This window comes from Panicum virgatum, chromosome 9N, assembly GCF_016808335.1.
Source record: "Panicum virgatum strain AP13 chromosome 9N, P.virgatum_v5, whole genome shotgun sequence".
NCBI lineage: Eukaryota > Viridiplantae > Streptophyta > Magnoliopsida > Poales > Poaceae > Panicum > Panicum virgatum.
The window spans coordinates 44,875,270-44,893,983 of NC_053153.1; the positions used below are offsets into that span (position 1 = coordinate 44,875,270).

Here is an 18,714-nt window from a genome sequence, read left to right on the forward strand (position 1 = left end):
GATTTTTTTAATACGACAATTGATGGAGAGATATAGGGAACAGAAGAAGGACTTGCACATGGTCTTCATTGACCTTGAGAAGGCATATGACAAAGTACCGAGAAATGTCATGTGGTGGGCCTTGGAGAAGCACAAAGTCCCAACTAAATACATTACCCTCATTAAGGATATGTACAAGGATGCGACGACGTTTGTCCGGACATGTGATGGCAACACCACTGACTTTCCTATTAACATAGGCCTACACCAGGGGTCAGCATTAAGCCCTTATTTATTTGCTTTAGTGATAGATGAGGTCACAAGGGATATACAAGGTGAGATCCCTTGGTGTATGCTCTTTGCTGATGATGTGGTGCTAGTTGACGAGATTAGGGCAGGGGTTAATAGGAAGTTAGAGTTGTGGAGACGCACGTTAGAGTCGAAAGGGTTCAGACTTAGTAGGACCAAGACCGAGTACATGATGTGCGATTTCAGCGCGACTAGGCATGAGGGGGGAGACGTTAGTCTAGATGGACAAGTGGTGGTTCAGAAGGATACTTTTCGGTATTTAGGATCAGTGCTACAAAAGGATGGCGACATTGATGAAGATGTTAGGCATAGAATTTCAGCTGGCTGGTTGAAATGGCGGCAAGCTTCTGGCATCCTTTGTGACAAGAGGGTGCCACAAAAGCTAAAAGACAGATTCTATAGGACAGCAATTCGTCCGGCGATGTTATACGGTGCTGAATGTTGGCCTACAAAAAGGCGACATGTCCAGCAACTGAGTGTAGCAGAGATGCGGATGTTGCGGTGGTTTTGCGGGCACACAAGGAGGGATAGAGTCCGGAACGAAGTTATTCGGGATAGGGTCGGAGTAGCACCAATTGAGGAGAAACTTACCCAGCATCGGCTGAGATGGTTTGGACATGTCCAACGAATGCCTCCTGAGGCGCCGGTGCGTAATGGGGTTCTTGAGCGGGTCAATAATGTAAAGAGGGGTAGAGGTAGACCTAAACTGACGTGGGATGAGTCGGTTAAGAGAGACCTTAAGGACTGAAATATCTCTAAAGAGATAGTTTTGTATAGGAGCGCTTGGAGACTAGCTATCAATGTGCCTGAACCTTGAACTTATTTCTTTCGGGTTTCATCTCTAGCCTATCCCAACTTGCTTGGGAAAAAAGGCTATGTTGATGATGTTGATGTATAGAAACAACATATATACGTCGAGTCCAGGGTTTATTTCAGCCTCTGCTTTATCTATTTCACACAAATCAAGATATTGTTGCGCGAAGCTGTTTTTATAAGCACGTGCTAAAATATACTTCCTCCATTCCAAATTATAAGTCATTTGACTTTTTTAACCCAAGTTTGACCACTCGTCTTTTTCAAAAAAAATTATACAAACATAGTCAAATTTAAGGTATTTTTTAAGAACTTGTATTGATAAAACAAGCCATAATAAAAGAAGTGATATTTTACACAAATTTTTGAATAAGACGACTGGCAAATTTGGGATCAAAAAGTCAAACAACCTATAAATTGAAACGAATGGAACATTAGAAGCCAAATGAAGTTAGTTTTTTTAGTAAAGTACACCAGCGGTACCTGAACTTGTTGTGGTGTATCATCTAGGTCCCTAAACTCTTAAAATGCATTTTCAGATACCCAAACATGTTTCAAGGTGTCACATAGGTCCCTAATATCTTAAAATACATTTTTAGGTCCGTAAACTTGTCCCACAGTGACATGCAGGTCCCTAAGTCTCAAGATGTTATTTTCAATTTAATATAAATGTTTTTATGCTACTTTAAGTTAATGAAAAATTCTTTTGCTACTTTAAATTTAATAAAAATTGCTATTCTGAATTTTATTGAGAGTGGGAACAAATTATCTTAATAAATTTATACATAGCGCATGCAAAATATAAATGTTAGCAAGAAATATTAAGAATTATCATTGATATCTCCATGTTAAATGAGAAAAATATAATATCCACCATTGATATCAAATGATCTAGATTAATCCATGGTTTATGATTAATAAGCAGCTAATTCAGAATTAAAATGGTCTTATTGGTGAGATTTCTAAACGAATTAGCTCAAAAAAATAGTTTAATAGACAGTCCATTTTGAATACAATTAATCAATGGCAATTTTCAGGGATATGAAAATTCACCTTGAAAGTTTAGGGACCAAAATGACATATTAAGACATGTTTGGGGATCCGAAGATGCATTTTGAGAGTTTAGGGACCCGAGTGACACATCCGGACAAATTTAGGGATCTAAAAATGCATTTTGAGAGTTTATAGATATAGATGATACCTCGAGACAAGTTTGAGGACCGTCCATGTATTTTACTTTTTTTTTTGCTTCATTTCACTAGTGATTTAGTGAAGGTGTTTTAGGTGAAGCTCTGCCAACGACCCCTTCATTTTATCGAAGCATACTCCATCCTAACGTCACAACTCACAAAGCCTTCACTATTTTCATCGTACATGGATATTCAATTTAATCTATTTGGATCATAGCTGTTGGGTGGGTATCGGACATGCATAATAGGAGACCCATGGTACCATGGTGGTTATAGGTGCTGGGGGTTGCTGCTTGCGTCGCAGCGACTCATCAGCTGAGGTGTCCACCTAACCAGCTTACACCTGGTTGACGTGGCTGAGGTCGTGTAGTAGGGGGTAACTGAGTAAGCCACCTGCCTTGACTAGAAGTTTTTCGTTTTTCTCTAGGTGACTGCGATGGTATTTGTTCTACGAAAGATACCGTTCGTGGTTCGTTGCTTGACCGTGACACAAACACACAGGCACACACAACCTCGTTAGACAAACAGAAAGTCGCGTCTCCTCTCTAGAAACCAGTGACTTTGCCAGCATGGTAAGATTCAACTGAATTTTATAATAACAAGCTGATATTTATTTATTCTAAGGGCAATCGGCGAGTTGTCTAGAAAAGGACAAGCATATCTGCAACTAAAAATGCATATATCAATTAAAAATTTCTTCATTTGCCAAATCAACAGTATAGTGCAAAGTGAAAATGACATAAACAGCAGTGAAATGACATAAACAGCCTCATTCCACTTCGGAGGTGCTGGCTTCGGGACTATCACTGAATATGAAAAGGGCAGTCTACTACAGTACCTCTCTGTACCTCTGGTGTTCATCAGGAAAACCTTCACGCATCAGGATAAACCTAAGGCTTGTTTAGATCTTTACCCGTAAACTCTGTAAACGCAAAAAAAATATCACATCGAATGTTTCGACACATGCATGGAGTACTAAGGGTCTGTTTAGATGAAACGTAAAAATTTTTTGCGTTGGAATCTTGCTAATTTGAAGTACTAAATGGAGTCTATTTACAAAACTTTTTCACAGATGGGTTGTAAATCGCGAAACGAATCTAATGATGCTAATTAATCCATGATTAATCAATAATTAGTGGATTGTTACTGTAGCATCACTGTTGCAAACATAGATTAAGTAGACTCATTAGATTCGTCTCGCGATTTACAGCACATCTAAACAAAAAGTTTTGTAAATAGACTTCATTTAGTACTCCATGCATGTGTTGAAACATTCGATGCGACGGTTTTTTGTTTACAGGTTTATGAGGTGGGAACTAAACAGGGCCTAAATGAAGTCTATTTACAAAACTTTTTGCATGAATGGGCTGTAAATCGCGAGACGAATCTAATGAATCTACTTAATCCATGATTTGCAACAGTGATGCTACAGTAACCATCCGCTAATTATTGATTAATTATAGATTAATTAGCATCATTAGATTCGTCTCGCGATTTACAACCCATCTATGAAATTTTTTTTATAAATAGACTTTATTTAGTACTTCAAATTAGTAAGATTCCAACGCAAATTTTTTTTTGCACTCGAACTAACACACGGCCTAAGAATATTCAGCCCCTGCAAGCCAATTGAATTCAATTCAAAATCCGTGGAAATTTATCCAAAAGTAAGAGACGATTCAGCAGCCATCCAGCACTCCAATTTAACATCTGCTTCCATGTTATCTGGGAAACCTTAAATGTTCCAATCTCCAAGGCAATCTTTTCAGATTTGTCGATTGACGTCAGAGTTCACTACCAAAGATTCAGATTGACGTCAGAGTTCACTAGTAAAGATTCAGGTGTACATAAATATGATTGCAAGATCGGTCAGTCTTGTGAGGACAACCAGATGAACCCTTGACCACGTCTAAGGTCAGTCTTGTGAGGACAACCAGATGAACCCTTGACCACGTCTACAGCACAGCAGCAGCGATATGGGCACGCCTCTTCTTAACAAACTGCTGCCGAAAGAGATCGAACTCTCCAACCTTGATTGCCTCCCGTATGGAACGGAAAAAACGAAGATAATGATGGGTATTGTGTCTGCAGAAAAAACAGAAAAGATCAACATCGTTCACTCGATATATTACCCTACTGAAATGTATGGCTGAGAATATCCGGTTATGCTTACATCTCCAGTAGAATCTGAGCCAGCATCTCATGGACATTGAGCAAATGATTGAGGTAAGCACGAGTGTGATTCTGGCACGTGAAGCAGCTACAGCTATCAACTAGCCGTGACGTGTCTTTCCTGCAGGAACAGATATAACAAACAATCATGAATCACATAACAGAAAGCCAACAGATGCAACATTTTGATGTAAAGATTATTTTCCTGGGTGAATTCATTGTTAGCAAGCTTAAATGCAGCTACAATAATATCTGCATAGAAAGATAAAAACATTCCTTGATCAAAACACGCAAGGGACATTTGTCTACTATACAACAAAAGCACTTCCACACTGTTACCAACAAAAGTTTGCATTGCCAACATACAGCCGAGACAGTTTAGTTGTAATTTGTCTAAAACTGTTAAAGTGTGCATGCATAGGAGTACACAGCTAAATTCAAACATATTCTCAAATATAATGCACATGATTTGGCAGAAGTTATTTCCATAGGCCAGTCACGTACTGATATGTTGTTGCCCGCAGGTTAATCTTTGTTGAATCTCCACCATCATTGTCAAATGGACCATTCTGTGTCTCTCTTCCAACCATGTCAATAGGGAAGATCAGTGCGAAACCACCCATAGTTAGTTGGTATATGTACCTATAATTTCCGAAGTATGAAAAGTCAATTTTTTGTAGCATTCTGGTGAATTACTGCTATACAACAAATATGAATGTGCATACGTGGAGTCGAAGAGGTCGATACCAGCAGCTACACCCTCCAAGACCTCCTCTAGAAGACATACAAAGTACTCGGGTGTCAAAAACACATTCTAAAAATAATATTCTAATACAGAAAAAACTTAGAATGTAAGATTTTCAAAATTGTCAAGAAGGATTCCCATAAAAAAATGTTAAGGTGTAGATGAAGCTTGTCTTATCAGAAAACAAAAATTAGCTAGTCCATAAACCAATATTCAGCATCCTAGACAGGATACTCTACAAGCACGAGATAGGCTAATATTCCGATAACTTTATCAGCACAGCTCTAGCTTTTGGTTTGTGAATGGGGATGAGGCTAAAATGCACAAAGTCACTAATGAGATGATAAATAAAACAAAGTGAAAATTCTGGTCATGATCCTCTGGAAATTATATAAGAAACTTCAATGCTACAATACAAGTTACATCATGGGCACCTGGGAGACCAAGCCTAGACACAAGCCGAGGTTTTTCTGGTGGCAAGCAATCCTGGAAGAAAAGCCAAATGGTTAAAGTTAGGTATACAAAAAGAAAAAAAAAGAAAGAACACTTCTCAACAAGTAAAAAAAAAAACTCATCTCAAAAACATGAACTCTGGTTTTAATCGCAATCTAAGGCTAGGTAAGGGCAGAGTGCAAATTCTTGCTTTACACATTCATGGAGTCATAATAAAAATGAAGATACAACCGTTCAACACCATTTAAAATAAAAAAATAAAAATCCATTGTGTGGACACTACGTTATGAACTTATGGTGGTAGTGCGGGTCGGCGCGTCGGTTCGCCAAACCGGCCCACGAAAATGATCCTAATGGGCTGTGCGGGTTGGCCAGTCGGTTGCCGAATCAGCTTGGGTCTGTGGATTGGTTTCGCTCAAACCTTAGGGTCAAGTGGTTCGATCCACCCCTCACGACTCCCTTCCGAGTGGGTTCGGAGCAGCTCCTTTCCGAACAGCCGCCCTCTTCTCCGGCGCCGGCGCCGCCGCCACCGCTGCCGTCGCAGGGGGCGCAAGTTGGAGGTGCGCAGCAGCTTCAACCATCCGAATCGCACGCGCGATCAAGCAGGTCCCTCGGTACTCATCTTTTTCTGCACAGCATGATTTCCGAGTGCAAGAGCATGCAGGTTCTTGGGCTCCTGTCGGTGGTGGCCGTGGCCTGCTCCTCCTCCTTCGCTCCAGCGTCGGCGGGTTCCATCACTGCCTGGCCGTGCCTGTTGCAGATGCCCACCTTTGGGTCGACACTGGCGACCGCCATCTCATCGGGCACTGCCGTGATTAATACTACTAGCTACTGCTGGTATATTATGATGAGCAAGCAGACTGGCAAAGTTGAATTGATTCAAAGTGAGTGGTGCTGCCGGCTGTTAGCCACATGCGCATTCAGGCTACTAGCACAGCTAACTAGCATGTGGATCGATCCACACGAACCATTGGAGCACCCACTGGCGGAGCTACATTGTGGCCAAAGGGGGCCATGGCCCCCCTGGCTATGCAAATTTTCCACTAGGTGAACAGTAATTTTGGCACTGTTCATCAGATTAGCAGCTTAATTACCACATCTGCCCCCCCCCTTGATTCAGTGTTCAAGCTCCGCCACTGGGAGCACCGGATCGCAGTATATATTAAAAATGGGTCAATTGGTGCTCCATGACTCCTCAGCTGGGTCGACGGAGCGAGAACGATTTGCTCCATGGAGCAGCAATCCCCATTGTTCGCCTACACGGCCGTTTAAGCAATGTTAAGAGTTAAAATGTAGAAGCCAGTTAAAACAATTTGGTTGTATTGGCCACAATGGTACTTCCTTGATGTAGGCAGACTTTATTTTTACAGCAAATTCACATTTGGAACAGGATTTATGTCATTGCAGGGGCAAGTGGTATATTCTTGGATTCTTTTACAATTAAAAGAGAAACGAAGAGGAAGGAGTCAACAACTTTGCACAAAGATATAAAAAATCTTAAATATGTCAAGGATTTAGTTTCTCACTGTTACTGCATTGAGTAAACTGCAGCGTTCTTCGATATTCTCTCCAAGGCCAAATCCGCCAATCCAAAAGCCTGCATCAAACTTGCAAACAAAATAATCAGTACATCAATGATGTTTTCTTTCTGATTAATAGAAACAACATCACATTACCGATTCCTAAATTAGGAAAGTCTCCATTCTTTCCCTAGAGAGTTAAAAATATTAAAATAAATAAATAAATAAAAACCTGAAACATTCCGTTTTGACACTTCTGTGGCACATAGCCTTCGTTGTTCTATGCTTGATCCTCCTACAACAACACCAAAACTATTTGCTCCAGAAGCCTGAAAAATAGTGAGTTGAAAAAAATCAACAACAAAAAGCAATTGCCTGAGGTTGAAATTGGCAATCACGTAAGCAAAACAATGTAGCACAGTTTAAATTTTATAAGCATGCATTAGGCAGCTAAGCTTAGCAAAGTGCCCCTTAGGTCCCAATAACTTGATAACTCTATGGAAAGTAAAAGAAGATACATATATTGAAGTGCTGAAAAACAATTTAGAGGAAAAAATAGTTTATCATCATACTGTATCCAAAGCAATGCATGCATCAAGCCACCGCAATGTCCTGTCAACAGAGATTTTGTTCCGTTTCTCAGTTACCCAAGCAGGCACCTCATCCGCCAAACTGGCCCATAGATTAGGCTTCATGCAGGAAACCAACTCCATATAATCTGATGGTTTGACCTGAAAAATTTGACAGAACTGAATCTCAATGTACACCAAAATATGCAATCCTGAAAGTTGAAAATGAATGAACTAGAGATATCAACCAGTCTACGGCCAGAAGGTGTATCAAAGGAGGCACCAAATTTGTTGGTGGCTTCACTTGATGGCAGACTCTCTATAGAATCACCTGCCGCAGCTACAAGAATGTGATCAGGCAAACCCAGCATACGGTGCAAACCGCCAATGTTTGATATTGTTTTCAATGGAGGGCCCTCTATACTGAAAAAAAATAAAAGAACGATGATAAACCTCAAACATGCCCAATGTCCCAGGAGAGAAGCACAGCAGCTTCTTCGAAGGCATCTTGTCTAACAAGTGCATGCGTTGCCGAATTGGAGGATGGAGACTTGACTTACAAGTGGGTTGGGCAGACATGGAGGAGAAGGGAGTCCGGGAGGGGCAGTGAGGCTAGGAGGTCGCACGACACGAACGACGGCAGCCCTTTGCGCGTGGACAGCAGCAGCGTCGGCGTCTCGATGCCAGTGCCGCAGCCGCCAATTTGCAGCACACCCGCCCGCGCTTTTGCCCCACCACCGCACACCTTCGTCACCGCAAACCTCATCCCCCTTAAGTCTGATTCAAAATACGAGCTCTGTGGAGAAGGCGACGGCGACGGCGGAGCGCGAGGTGATGAGGGGTTCCGGCAATCCGTCGAGCACCTAGCGTGCGTGCGACAAAGGGCGCGCGCGGGCTTTCAACCTTGCTTGGGTATGAAGGAGTGCGGAGCGTGGAGGGGGAGGGGGGAATCTGCGGTGGGAGAGCCGGTGCTTGGAGCCGCCGGCCGCCGGCCGCCGGCCGCCGGCCGCCGGCGCAGGGTAAGGACCAGAGGGGAGTATAGGTTGGGCTTTTCGCAGTTTGCATTTGAACGAGGATTGGACATGGGCCGGGTGGGTACAGAGTCCATTAGAAGAGTTTTTTTTTCCCTGAGGGCAAGAGTTCACTGGAAGAGATGACACGGGCATCGTGAATGCGTTCGAGGTCAGGCCTGTAAGACCAAACTTAATGCACAGTATCATTGTACATTTATCAATACTGTCACGTGAGCTTGATAGACAAGCTGCAACATTTAGTTGTTGACTGCTGTTGTGATTAAATGTGCCATATCAACTACTCCGAACAATATATTGCGATATAGGAAGAGCAGTTTTACATGCCAACATAAATCAGTTTCACATTGTAAGTCACATTCACACAGATATGGATCAGTTTCACATTGTCCATCATAACATTTGCATGCCAATATAGATAAATGACCAATTAACAAAAAATTAATACTGAGCTGTTATACTCAGTGTCATTTAGAAGTCACACAGAAACCATAAAAAAAAAAGAAGTCACACAGGAAGATAGCAATGTTTCATTCAGAAGTGCAAAGAGGGTAATACAGAGAAGTTGTACACTGAAGCCAAAATATGAACAGGCTAAAGCCAGCAACAACTCCAAGGAATGCTCAAGCCACCAACTCCTTCAACCTGCTATCTCCAGCCACCATGAACCTTCCTTTCTCCAGCCACCGTGGGCCTGAAAGATCATCACTGCAAATACTATTAAAAATCAATATCACCGCCCGTTTATAAAGACCCATAATTGCCAGTTTGGAACTCGCTTCGATTTACAATCGATGGTGATGAGTCGGGCTATCATTGACGGGTCTAGAACCCGCGGCCATGCCACTTTTCAAAAACAAACAATAGGAAAAAGTGTATTTTTTATCCCTCAAGTATTGCAAAAGTGTGACATTCATCCCTCATGTTTCATTTGTTGCAAATTAACTCCTTAACTATTTGAATGGGTGCATTTATCATCCCTACCTTAGTTTAACAATGATTTGTCATATAATAGCAGTTTAGACAATGCAATCATCTTGCTAATTACTGCTTAGCCAAAACTTATGTTAGTCAGTCTCTATAATAAGCGAGCGTGAATCAGTTTTATTAAAAAAATTTAGAAAAAATTTATGAAGTATCCAATTTAGAGAATTTACTTAAAACTTTTGTGAGCTTTATATATCCGACATAGCACATTGCATCCATAGCATTACTGATTAATCAAATGGTTATGTGGCACACTGTTAGCAGATTTTACTAAACCTTTGTTAAATTATAAGGTGCCTCGGGATGATAAATGCACCAAATTAATTAGTTAAAGGATTGATTTGCACCAAATGAAACATGAGGGATGAATACCACACTTTTGCAATACTTGAGGGATGAAAAATACACTTTTTCCCAAAAAATATTAAAAAAAAAACCCCACCGCCCGGGACATGCTCCGCGCCGCGGCTTCAAGCCTCGCTCCGCACGCACCGCGCCTGCTCCGCCAGCCGCGTGACGCCTGCTTTGCCCGCAGCGCCTGCCGCATCTTCTCCGCCCAGTGCCCGAGCTAAAAAGTCAAGTGTAAAAAGACGTACTTTTTCCAACAAATAACGATAAATTAAACCCGGGAAGGACCAGCCGCCTGTTAGCCATGGTGAGCTCCCCCTCTGCCCACTTCACCACACCAAAGCCGGCCGGCGACCCAACGGCGGCAGTTCTTTTTCCACCCCACCTTCAAGGCCGGCCGGTGACCCACGGGTGCCACCTTCTCACACGTGCCTGCTGGAGGAAGAGGAGGAAGAGTTGGACTACAATGACTCCCCGGCCATTGTGGTGGAGGACAACCCGGAGGATGTGACCGGAGCGACAGAGGATGTGACCGGAGCGACAGCCGGATTCCTGGAGGGGAGGGGCTCCCAGGAAAAAGGCAAGAGAGTACAACTTCGATCCATTGCTGTTAAGCCGCCAGGACATCGTGTTTCCTACAAGGAGGCCCTTACCGGGTTGAGAACTTTCAAGCCAAGATTCAATGCAGCAACAACGGAAGAGGGAGGTTGGAGTGTGGATTGGAGAAGGCAGCGTGGAGATAGACAGGTGAGCATTCATGACAGAATAGGGAGGAAAGTGGTGCCCATTAAGGAGCGCCTTGGCCATCACCCCGCTGGTGGGAACTTGCTACAACTCCTCAAGGCCAAAGCGGAGAACCGCCTGCTAAAAAAAAAAAAGCGGAGAACCGCTGTTACAACTGCTTTGCAAGAGACCACCGTATTGCGCAGTGCCGCGACCCGCCAAGGTGCATCCTGTGCTCCAGGTCGGGGCACAAGGCCAGATACTGCAAGGCGCCAGACAGCTGCTCCGTGCGTGGTCGCGTGGTGACGCTGCGGGAGAAGCCTGTGCCTGCTGGGGAGCGGCGTCAGCAACAACCCGGGCGTCGGCGATGGAGTTTGTTCCTGGCGATCCGGATATGCGTCCGGAGAAGGTGATAGCTTGTGCGGGATGCATACAGGCTGTCAGGGAGGCGGAGCGTGATGCCACCTGCATGCATTGCTAGCGGTGCAGGTGGATGCGAGGGTGGCGCTCGACTGCGAGACGGTGCGCCGAGATGCTCTACAGCAGCTTCGCATCCCGGAGCACCTCCTGTCCATCACCATGATGAGGAAGGCCAATTTCTTGCTTCGTTTCGGGCAGCCTGAGCAGCGCAACGCGGCGCTGGGGCGGGGGCTGCTCATGGCTGGCCGCACTCGGCTGCATCTCAGGCCGTGATCTCGTCAGTTCGGAGCTTCTGCCAGCAAGCTCAATTATTGGGTACGTGTTTGCATAGAGGGCATTCCTGCTCATGCTGCTCAAGAAGAAACAGTCGCCCAGCTTTTTCCATCTTCAGTCTTTATTGAGAAATTTGATTCCGAGAGGGAAACGGAGGATGAGAGGGCCTGTCTCTGTTTGTGGGTGTGGGCTGTTGATCCTGACGCTATTGCAAAAGAAGGGATCCTTAAGTTGGAAGAACCAGTAGAGTTTAGTGAGGAATTTCACCATGATTATTTCACAAGTTTTGGTCACATGGCACCGCCGGAGACAAGAAATGGGGTTGCACGGATGTTAGACTATCATGTCCTCATCCATTTGGACCGCATAGTAGACTACAATTCACCGCCACACAGCCCTTCTTGGCAGAGCTATGAGAGTGAGATTAGCGGCATTCCGGATGAGTCGGTGGTTGTGGAGTGGCCGATGAAGCACAGGCTGTCTTGGCACCTGGGGGTGAAGGATGGCCAGCCCGTTACTCGGCGGGTCTCTGCTCATGATCGTTTGGGAGGACGTCGCAGGGACCGCTCGCCTTCGGATGGTGGCGATGGAGGACGCAGGAAATATCCCCGAGCAACATGGCATGACATTGCAAGATTCAGTGGTAGAGGAGACACGGCTACTAGCAACAGGGATGGTGGTCGTGGACCACCGCAAGGTGGTGGCTACAGGCGCCGGGATGTCGGCGTCGAGGTGACAGAGGCGTTGAAGGGTGCCGGAGCCGGAGAAAAAACCGGCAGTAAGCTCGCCGAGGCACCAGCACATGGTGATACAGTGGACAAACAGCTAGCAAGCCAGAACAAGATGGTGTTTCAAAGTGATCTGGGGTGACAGACCTCCTTTGCCTTACTGGTGAAAGAACTGATAGCGAGGAAGGTCAGTGGGACCCCATGATAGAGGAGGTCAAAGTTAGCGGTAGCCAAGGAAGCTCTGAGAGAACGCAGCAGATAAGAGATGTCACGTCAACGGTTTGACCAGATGTCGGGAGGGTTTTTCGGACACTAATTAAAAAACTAATTTTAGAACTCACTTGGAAACCGTGAGACGAATCTTTTGAGGCCTTTGACCGCATTATTAGCACATGTGGGGTTACTGTAGCACTTATGGCTAATCATACACTAATTAGATCAAAAGATTCGTCTCGTCATGTACATCCAAACTGTGTAATTAGTTTTGTTATTTAATTACATTTAGTGCTTCATGCATGTGTCCAAAGAGAAAGTCACAAATTTCGAGGTGAAATTTTTTGGGAACTAGACATGGTTGAAATTTCGAGGTGAATTTTTTTGGGCAAGCTGGCAGTTGTGAACATGAGGCAGGTGCCTGTAACCACGCTGTTCCCCTTCCCTGTTAGCAGGCGATTTCACCACTGAGAGACAGTACCAACTTGCTGTTTACCAAGAAGCTGGACATGCCGCTTATGCACACACCTCCTCCTAACAAACCATCAAGAGATATTGCAGCTTCTGGACAGACACAAGCGAAGAGAAGGAGCACAAGGTTGGCTAGCAAGCCAAAATCAGATCTGACCATGGAGCAACAAGCAACAACTCTTCTGATGACGAAGTGCGGGGTGGGAGATGGAGAACAGACACAGGGAGTCAAGACGATTGAAGAGTTCACAGAACAGTTTGTGGAGCCTCTTGTGAATGACACCATCATTGATTACAGAGAAGTGTTTGGCCTACAGACTGGAGAGGGCGCCGATTCACTCAGCGCCATTGCCATCCATGCAGACGACTGAGCGGGTGTGTGTGTGTGTGTGCGCGCGCGCGCGCGCGCACGCGCCTGTGCTTTGGTGAGTGTGAGTCCATCTGTGTGCTGTTGCTCCCCTCCTGGGTGGCATTGGCCTTATTGTTGCATGTTGTGTTTGTGTGAAATCTATATTTGTGGGGTAGTGTGGAGTAACAAGTGGTGGAGCAATCGTTGTTTCAATAATGAGTGAACAAAAGTGCTTGAAGGATTGGAATGTTCGGGGGCTGAATAACAGAGCAAGAAGGAAGGTAGTCAAGGATCTGGTGCAGGACACAAAATGCACAATTGCAGCTCTGCAAGAAACAAAGTTGTCATTAATAAATGAGACATACATTATTGAGACACTAGGAGTCAGATTCAGCAAGCAGTTTGCATACCTGCCAGCTCAAGGAACTAGGGGAGGTGCACTGATAGCTGTAGATGAGGACTACTACAATATCTGTCAAGCACATGTGAGAGAACACACAGTCTCGGTGTGTGTAATTTCAACGTAGTGTACAGAATCTTGGTGGCTAACTGTGGTGTATGGCCCACAGGGAGACAGGGAAAAAATCGAGTTTCTAAGGGAACTGAGGACACTCAAATCAGTAGTGGGACAAAATGGTTGATGATTGGAGACTTCAACTTAATCCTAACAGCTGAAGACAAGAGCAACAACTTAAACAGGAGGCTGATGGGGGAATTTAGAAGCACATTGAATTACCTAGAACTAAAAGAGATAAACTTGAGAGGCAGGAAGTACACATGGACCAATGATACAACCCAAACCAGAATTGATCGTGCCTTTTGTTCAGTAGATTGGGACTTAATGCTACCACCCTCGGACTTGCAAGCATTGTCTTCTCTTGTTTCTGATCACAGCCCCCTACTTTTGGTTGTGGCAACAACAGTCAACAAGTATAGAGGATTTCGATTTGAGGCATTCTGGACAAAGATCCAAGGATATCATGATGTGGTAAAGCACGCCTGGGAGCAACCATTAAATGTGCATAATCCTTTCCTAAGGCTACACATCAAGCTATCAAGAACTGCTAAGGCGCTCAAGCAATGGGCAAAGAAAAAAATTGGAAACAATAGGCTTATGATGATTGCAGCAAGGCAACTAATAGGAATTTTAGATGTGGTACAAGAGCATAGACAACTAAGTCAGGCCGAGCTCCAACTAAGAAGAGATCTGAAACTTCGATTCCTGGGAATGTCTGCCCTAGAAAAGTTAAGAGCAAAGCAGCAATCAAGATTATCCAGCATCAGAGCAGCTGAAGCAAACACAAAGTTATCTATAAAACCTATAAAGTTAGTCCCCACTAAGAGTTATTAACTCTATTTCTATCAACATGCAAGCTATCCACGTCATCATCCACTAAGAACTATTTATGCCTTCCACTTTTATGTGCACAACCACAAGTCACTATTGTAAGCTATCAATTTTAGCGCAAATGATTCCTCCACCACAACAAACACACCTGAAAGGAGCTGAAGAAAACCAAAGGCCGTCACTACAATACGAAGAAACCCAAAGATCGTCCCTGCAATCGGGTTTAAATAACTCCACTTCACCTCCGCCATGCCCTGCGCTACTCGGCACAGCTATAGCTAAGGGCACCGTCGATTTCATCTTCGGCAACGTTGCCGCCGTGCTGCAACCTCCATGCCCGCTGTCTGCTCCCCAACTAGAGCAGCATCTAGGAAAAAGGAGATGAAAGATCTTTGGTGGTGTTTACGCTCATCTTCAAGGTGTTTGGTTTTCAATCTCCTTTTTTATGGTTTTCTGATGGGGAGGAAAAGAGATGGGAAAAGAATAATATAATAATAAGAATACAAGGATAAGGATTAAAGGGAGAAAAATAAGAAGAAGAAAAAAAGAAAGGAGGAAAGGAAAAGGTAGAGAAAATAAACAGGAAAAAATAAAATGGGAGAGAAAAAGAAAGAAAAGTATAAAGAAATAAAAAGAAAAAATTGTCTCATACTTTACGAGTTCTATTTTGTCATTAATCTTCTATTTAGCTAAAATTATCTTTCTTCTATGTCTCAAGTCCCGCAGCAACGCGCGGAGAATCATCTAGTTTTACATACAAGTGAATGGCAGGAGAAGAAAGAATTTCAACAGGCAGTTGCATACAAGTGATGGCATTATGCATACACATGAGGAAAAAGCAAACCATATACTTCAGCATTTCAGTTCCAGACTCGGCATACAAGAGAGTAGGGAGGTGACTTTGGATTGGGAGCAGATTCAGTTAGCCAGGCACAATCTGCAGCACTTGGAGGCAGAATTCACTGAGGCAGAGTTACTATCAACTGTACAAGACATAGCCTCAGACAAAGCACCCGGGCCCGATGGCTTCATTGGGGTTTTTTACAAAGCAAGCTGGGAGACAATCAAACTTGATTTACTTGCAGCTGCCAATTTTTTCTTTAATTGCCACGATCAGCATTTCAACCTGCTCAACAATGCTCACATTGTTTTACTGCCAAAGAAGGAGGATGCCAAGACAGTTGGGGATTTTAGACCGATAAGCTTGTCACATAGCATTGTGAAGCTAATATCAAAGTTGCTGGCCACTAGGCTCTCAGCAGAACTTGATGATTTAGTATGTCGGGCACAAAGTGCTTTCATAAAAAAATGAAGTATATATGACAACTTCCTTTACACGCAGAATATGATTAGAGAACTGCACAGGGATGGAAAACCGACACTTTTTATGAAACTCGACATTGCTAAAGCATTCGACACTGTCAGGTGGGATTACTTGCAGGAAGTTCTTGAGCAGTTTGGCTTTGGTCACAGGTGGAAATCTTGGGTGACAACCCTATTTGCAACCTCAACATCTTCAATCCTTCTCAATTGGGCAAAAGGGAAGTGGTTCAAGCATAGGACGGGACTTCGTCAAGGGGATCCACTATCCCTAATGTTATTTATCCTAGCAATGGAACCTTTACAGCTAATGCTACAAAGAGCAACTGACCAAGGATTGCTATCACCAATAAACAATAGAAGAGCAAAACTGAGGATAAGCTTATTTGCAGACGATGCAGCAATATTTCTCAATCCAACAACAGAGGAAGTGCAAGCAGTAAGAAACATCTTGTGTTCCTTTGGCACTATCTCAGGGCTGATAACAAACATGGAAAAGAGTGCAGTTTACCCAGTTCGTTGTGAGGAACTTGATCTGCAGCACATCTTGGAGCCATTCCCATGCCCGGTCAAAACTTTCCCATGTACATATTTGGGACTTCCTCCGCATGTGAGACAGATCAGACACGTTTAGGTCCAACCATTAATTGATAAAGTGGGAAGAAGACTAGCAGCTTGGAAAGGGAGGTTGATGAATAAAGAAGGAAGGTTAAGGCTAGTGAACGTTGTACTGACATCAATACCAACTTATTATCTCACAGTGTTCAAGCTGCAAAAATGGGCTATTAAGAAAATTGACAAGCTAAGGCGGAGCTTCTTATGGAAGGGAACAACAGATGCAAATGGGGGACATTGTTTGGTGAAATGGAGCAAAGTAATGAGGCCAAAGAATTTTGGAAGATTGGGTGTCCTAGATCTGGACCTTTTTAGTAGGGCACTAAGACTAAGATGGTTGTGGCATGTGTGGGTTTCTCCTGAAAAACCTTGGGTCGGCACAACTCCACCGGTGGACGCGGTTGACAAACAACTCTTTCGAGCAAGCACAGTCGTCACCATAGGTGATGGTAAAAGGGCAAGTTTCTGGCAATCGTCCTAGCTTCATGGGCAAGCACCGATGGACCTATTCCCTGGTTTATTCAAGCTAGCATGGAGGAAAAATAAAACAGTCAAGGAAGAGGTGCACAATCAGAATTGGATCAGGGGATTGTGGCGCATGGAAACGGTCACTGAAATGGCTGACTTCATTAAGCTTTGGGATGCAATTCAGGAGGTGCAATTGTGTGATCAACCAGTTCAAATAACCTGGAAGTGGACAATGTAGGGAAACGGGTAGGCTACGCTAGCATCACTACCGCATATACCCAAGATACTTACGAGTAGAAGATCATAGATCGTTACCACTAGACGCGCAGCGCAGCGGAAGAAGTCGCGTGTCGATGTAGAGGAAGTAGTCGATCACGTCCCACGAACCGAGCTCCTCGTACTTGATCCCAGCAGCCGATCAGCGCAGCAGTCGTAGCAGCGCCTCCACGGAGTGCACACGTACGGGGATGAAACGCCGGGCGTCGGTGTGCTAGCACCTCATGCACGGCAAGGGCGGCGGCCGAGAGAGAGGGAGGGGCGGCGGCTAGGGAGGTGGTGCAGCTCACCGGGGTGTCGCCCCCCTAGCCCCTCCCTCGTATATATAGGGCGTACTAATGAGCTTCTATCTCATAGGCCCATTAGTAACCCTAATCCCACTAAATCCTTTTGAGAGAAACTCCTTTTCTAAGAAAACACCATTACGAGCGACAAACACTTTGCCTTCTGCCTTATTGTAAAAATAATATCCTTTGGTTTCCCTAGGATACTCCACAAAGAAGCATTTGTTTGACTTTGGAGTAAGCTTATCTGACATCAAACGTTTGACATAAGCCTCACATCCCCAAACTTTGAGAAAAGATAATCCGGGACGCTTCCCAGTCCTTATCTCATATGGTGTCTTCTCAACAGACTTACTTGGAACTCTATTCAGTGTGAATGCAGCAGTTTCAAGAGCATAACCCCAAAATGACAATGGAAGATCAGCTTGGCTCATCATAGACCTAACCATGTCCAACAAGGTTCGGTTCCTCCGTTCGGATACCCCATTCCATTGAGGCGTTCCGGGCGGAGTTAGCTGCGGAATAATTCCACATTGCTTCAAATGATCACCAAATTCAAGGCTCAAATATTCTCCTCCACGATCAGATCGCAGAAATTTAATTGTCTTGCCTAATTGATTTTGTACTTCATTCTGAAATTCTTTGAACTTTTCAAACGATTTTGACTTGTGCCTCATTAAGTAGATATAGCCATATCTACTAAAGTCATCAGTGAAAGTAATGAAGTACTGAAAACCACCTCTGGCTATTGAGCTCATTGGTCCACATACATCGGTATGTACAAGTCCCAACAAGTCACTCGCTCTTTCACTATGACCAGCGAAAGGCGCTTTGGTCATCTTTCCAAGCAAACAAGACTCACATGTATCAAATGATTCAAAATCAAATGAGCTTAACAATCCATCTTTATGGAGTTGTTCAATGCGCTTCTCATTTATATGACCTAAGCGACAATGCCAAATAAAAGTTGGATTCAAATCATTTGATCTAAGCCTCTTAGTATTAATGTTACAGACAGATTTATCTTCAAGATCAAGAACATATAATCCATTCACCAATGGACAATGAGCATAAAAAATACCATTGCAAAAAATAGAACAACGTTTGTTC

General features: G+C 43.9%; 1 protein-coding gene across 1 annotated transcript; it reads right to left on the reverse strand.

Moving 5' to 3' along the window:
• Positions 1-3,969: 3,969 nt before the first annotated feature.
• On the reverse strand, positions 3,970-8,838 carry LOC120692026 (queuine tRNA-ribosyltransferase accessory subunit 2-like). Its single transcript, XM_039975236.1, has 10 exons — positions 8,311-8,838; positions 7,999-8,173; positions 7,754-7,912; positions 7,414-7,510; positions 7,188-7,258; positions 5,643-5,694; positions 5,189-5,237; positions 4,968-5,105; positions 4,465-4,584; positions 3,970-4,376 (listed from the first exon to the last, which is right to left on the reverse strand). The coding sequence occupies exons 1-10, from the start codon at positions 8,514-8,516 to the stop codon at positions 4,247-4,249; spliced, it is 1,197 nt and encodes a 398-aa protein (XP_039831170.1). The 5' UTR covers positions 8,517-8,838; the 3' UTR covers positions 3,970-4,246.
• Positions 8,839-18,714: the final 9,876 nt, after the last annotated feature.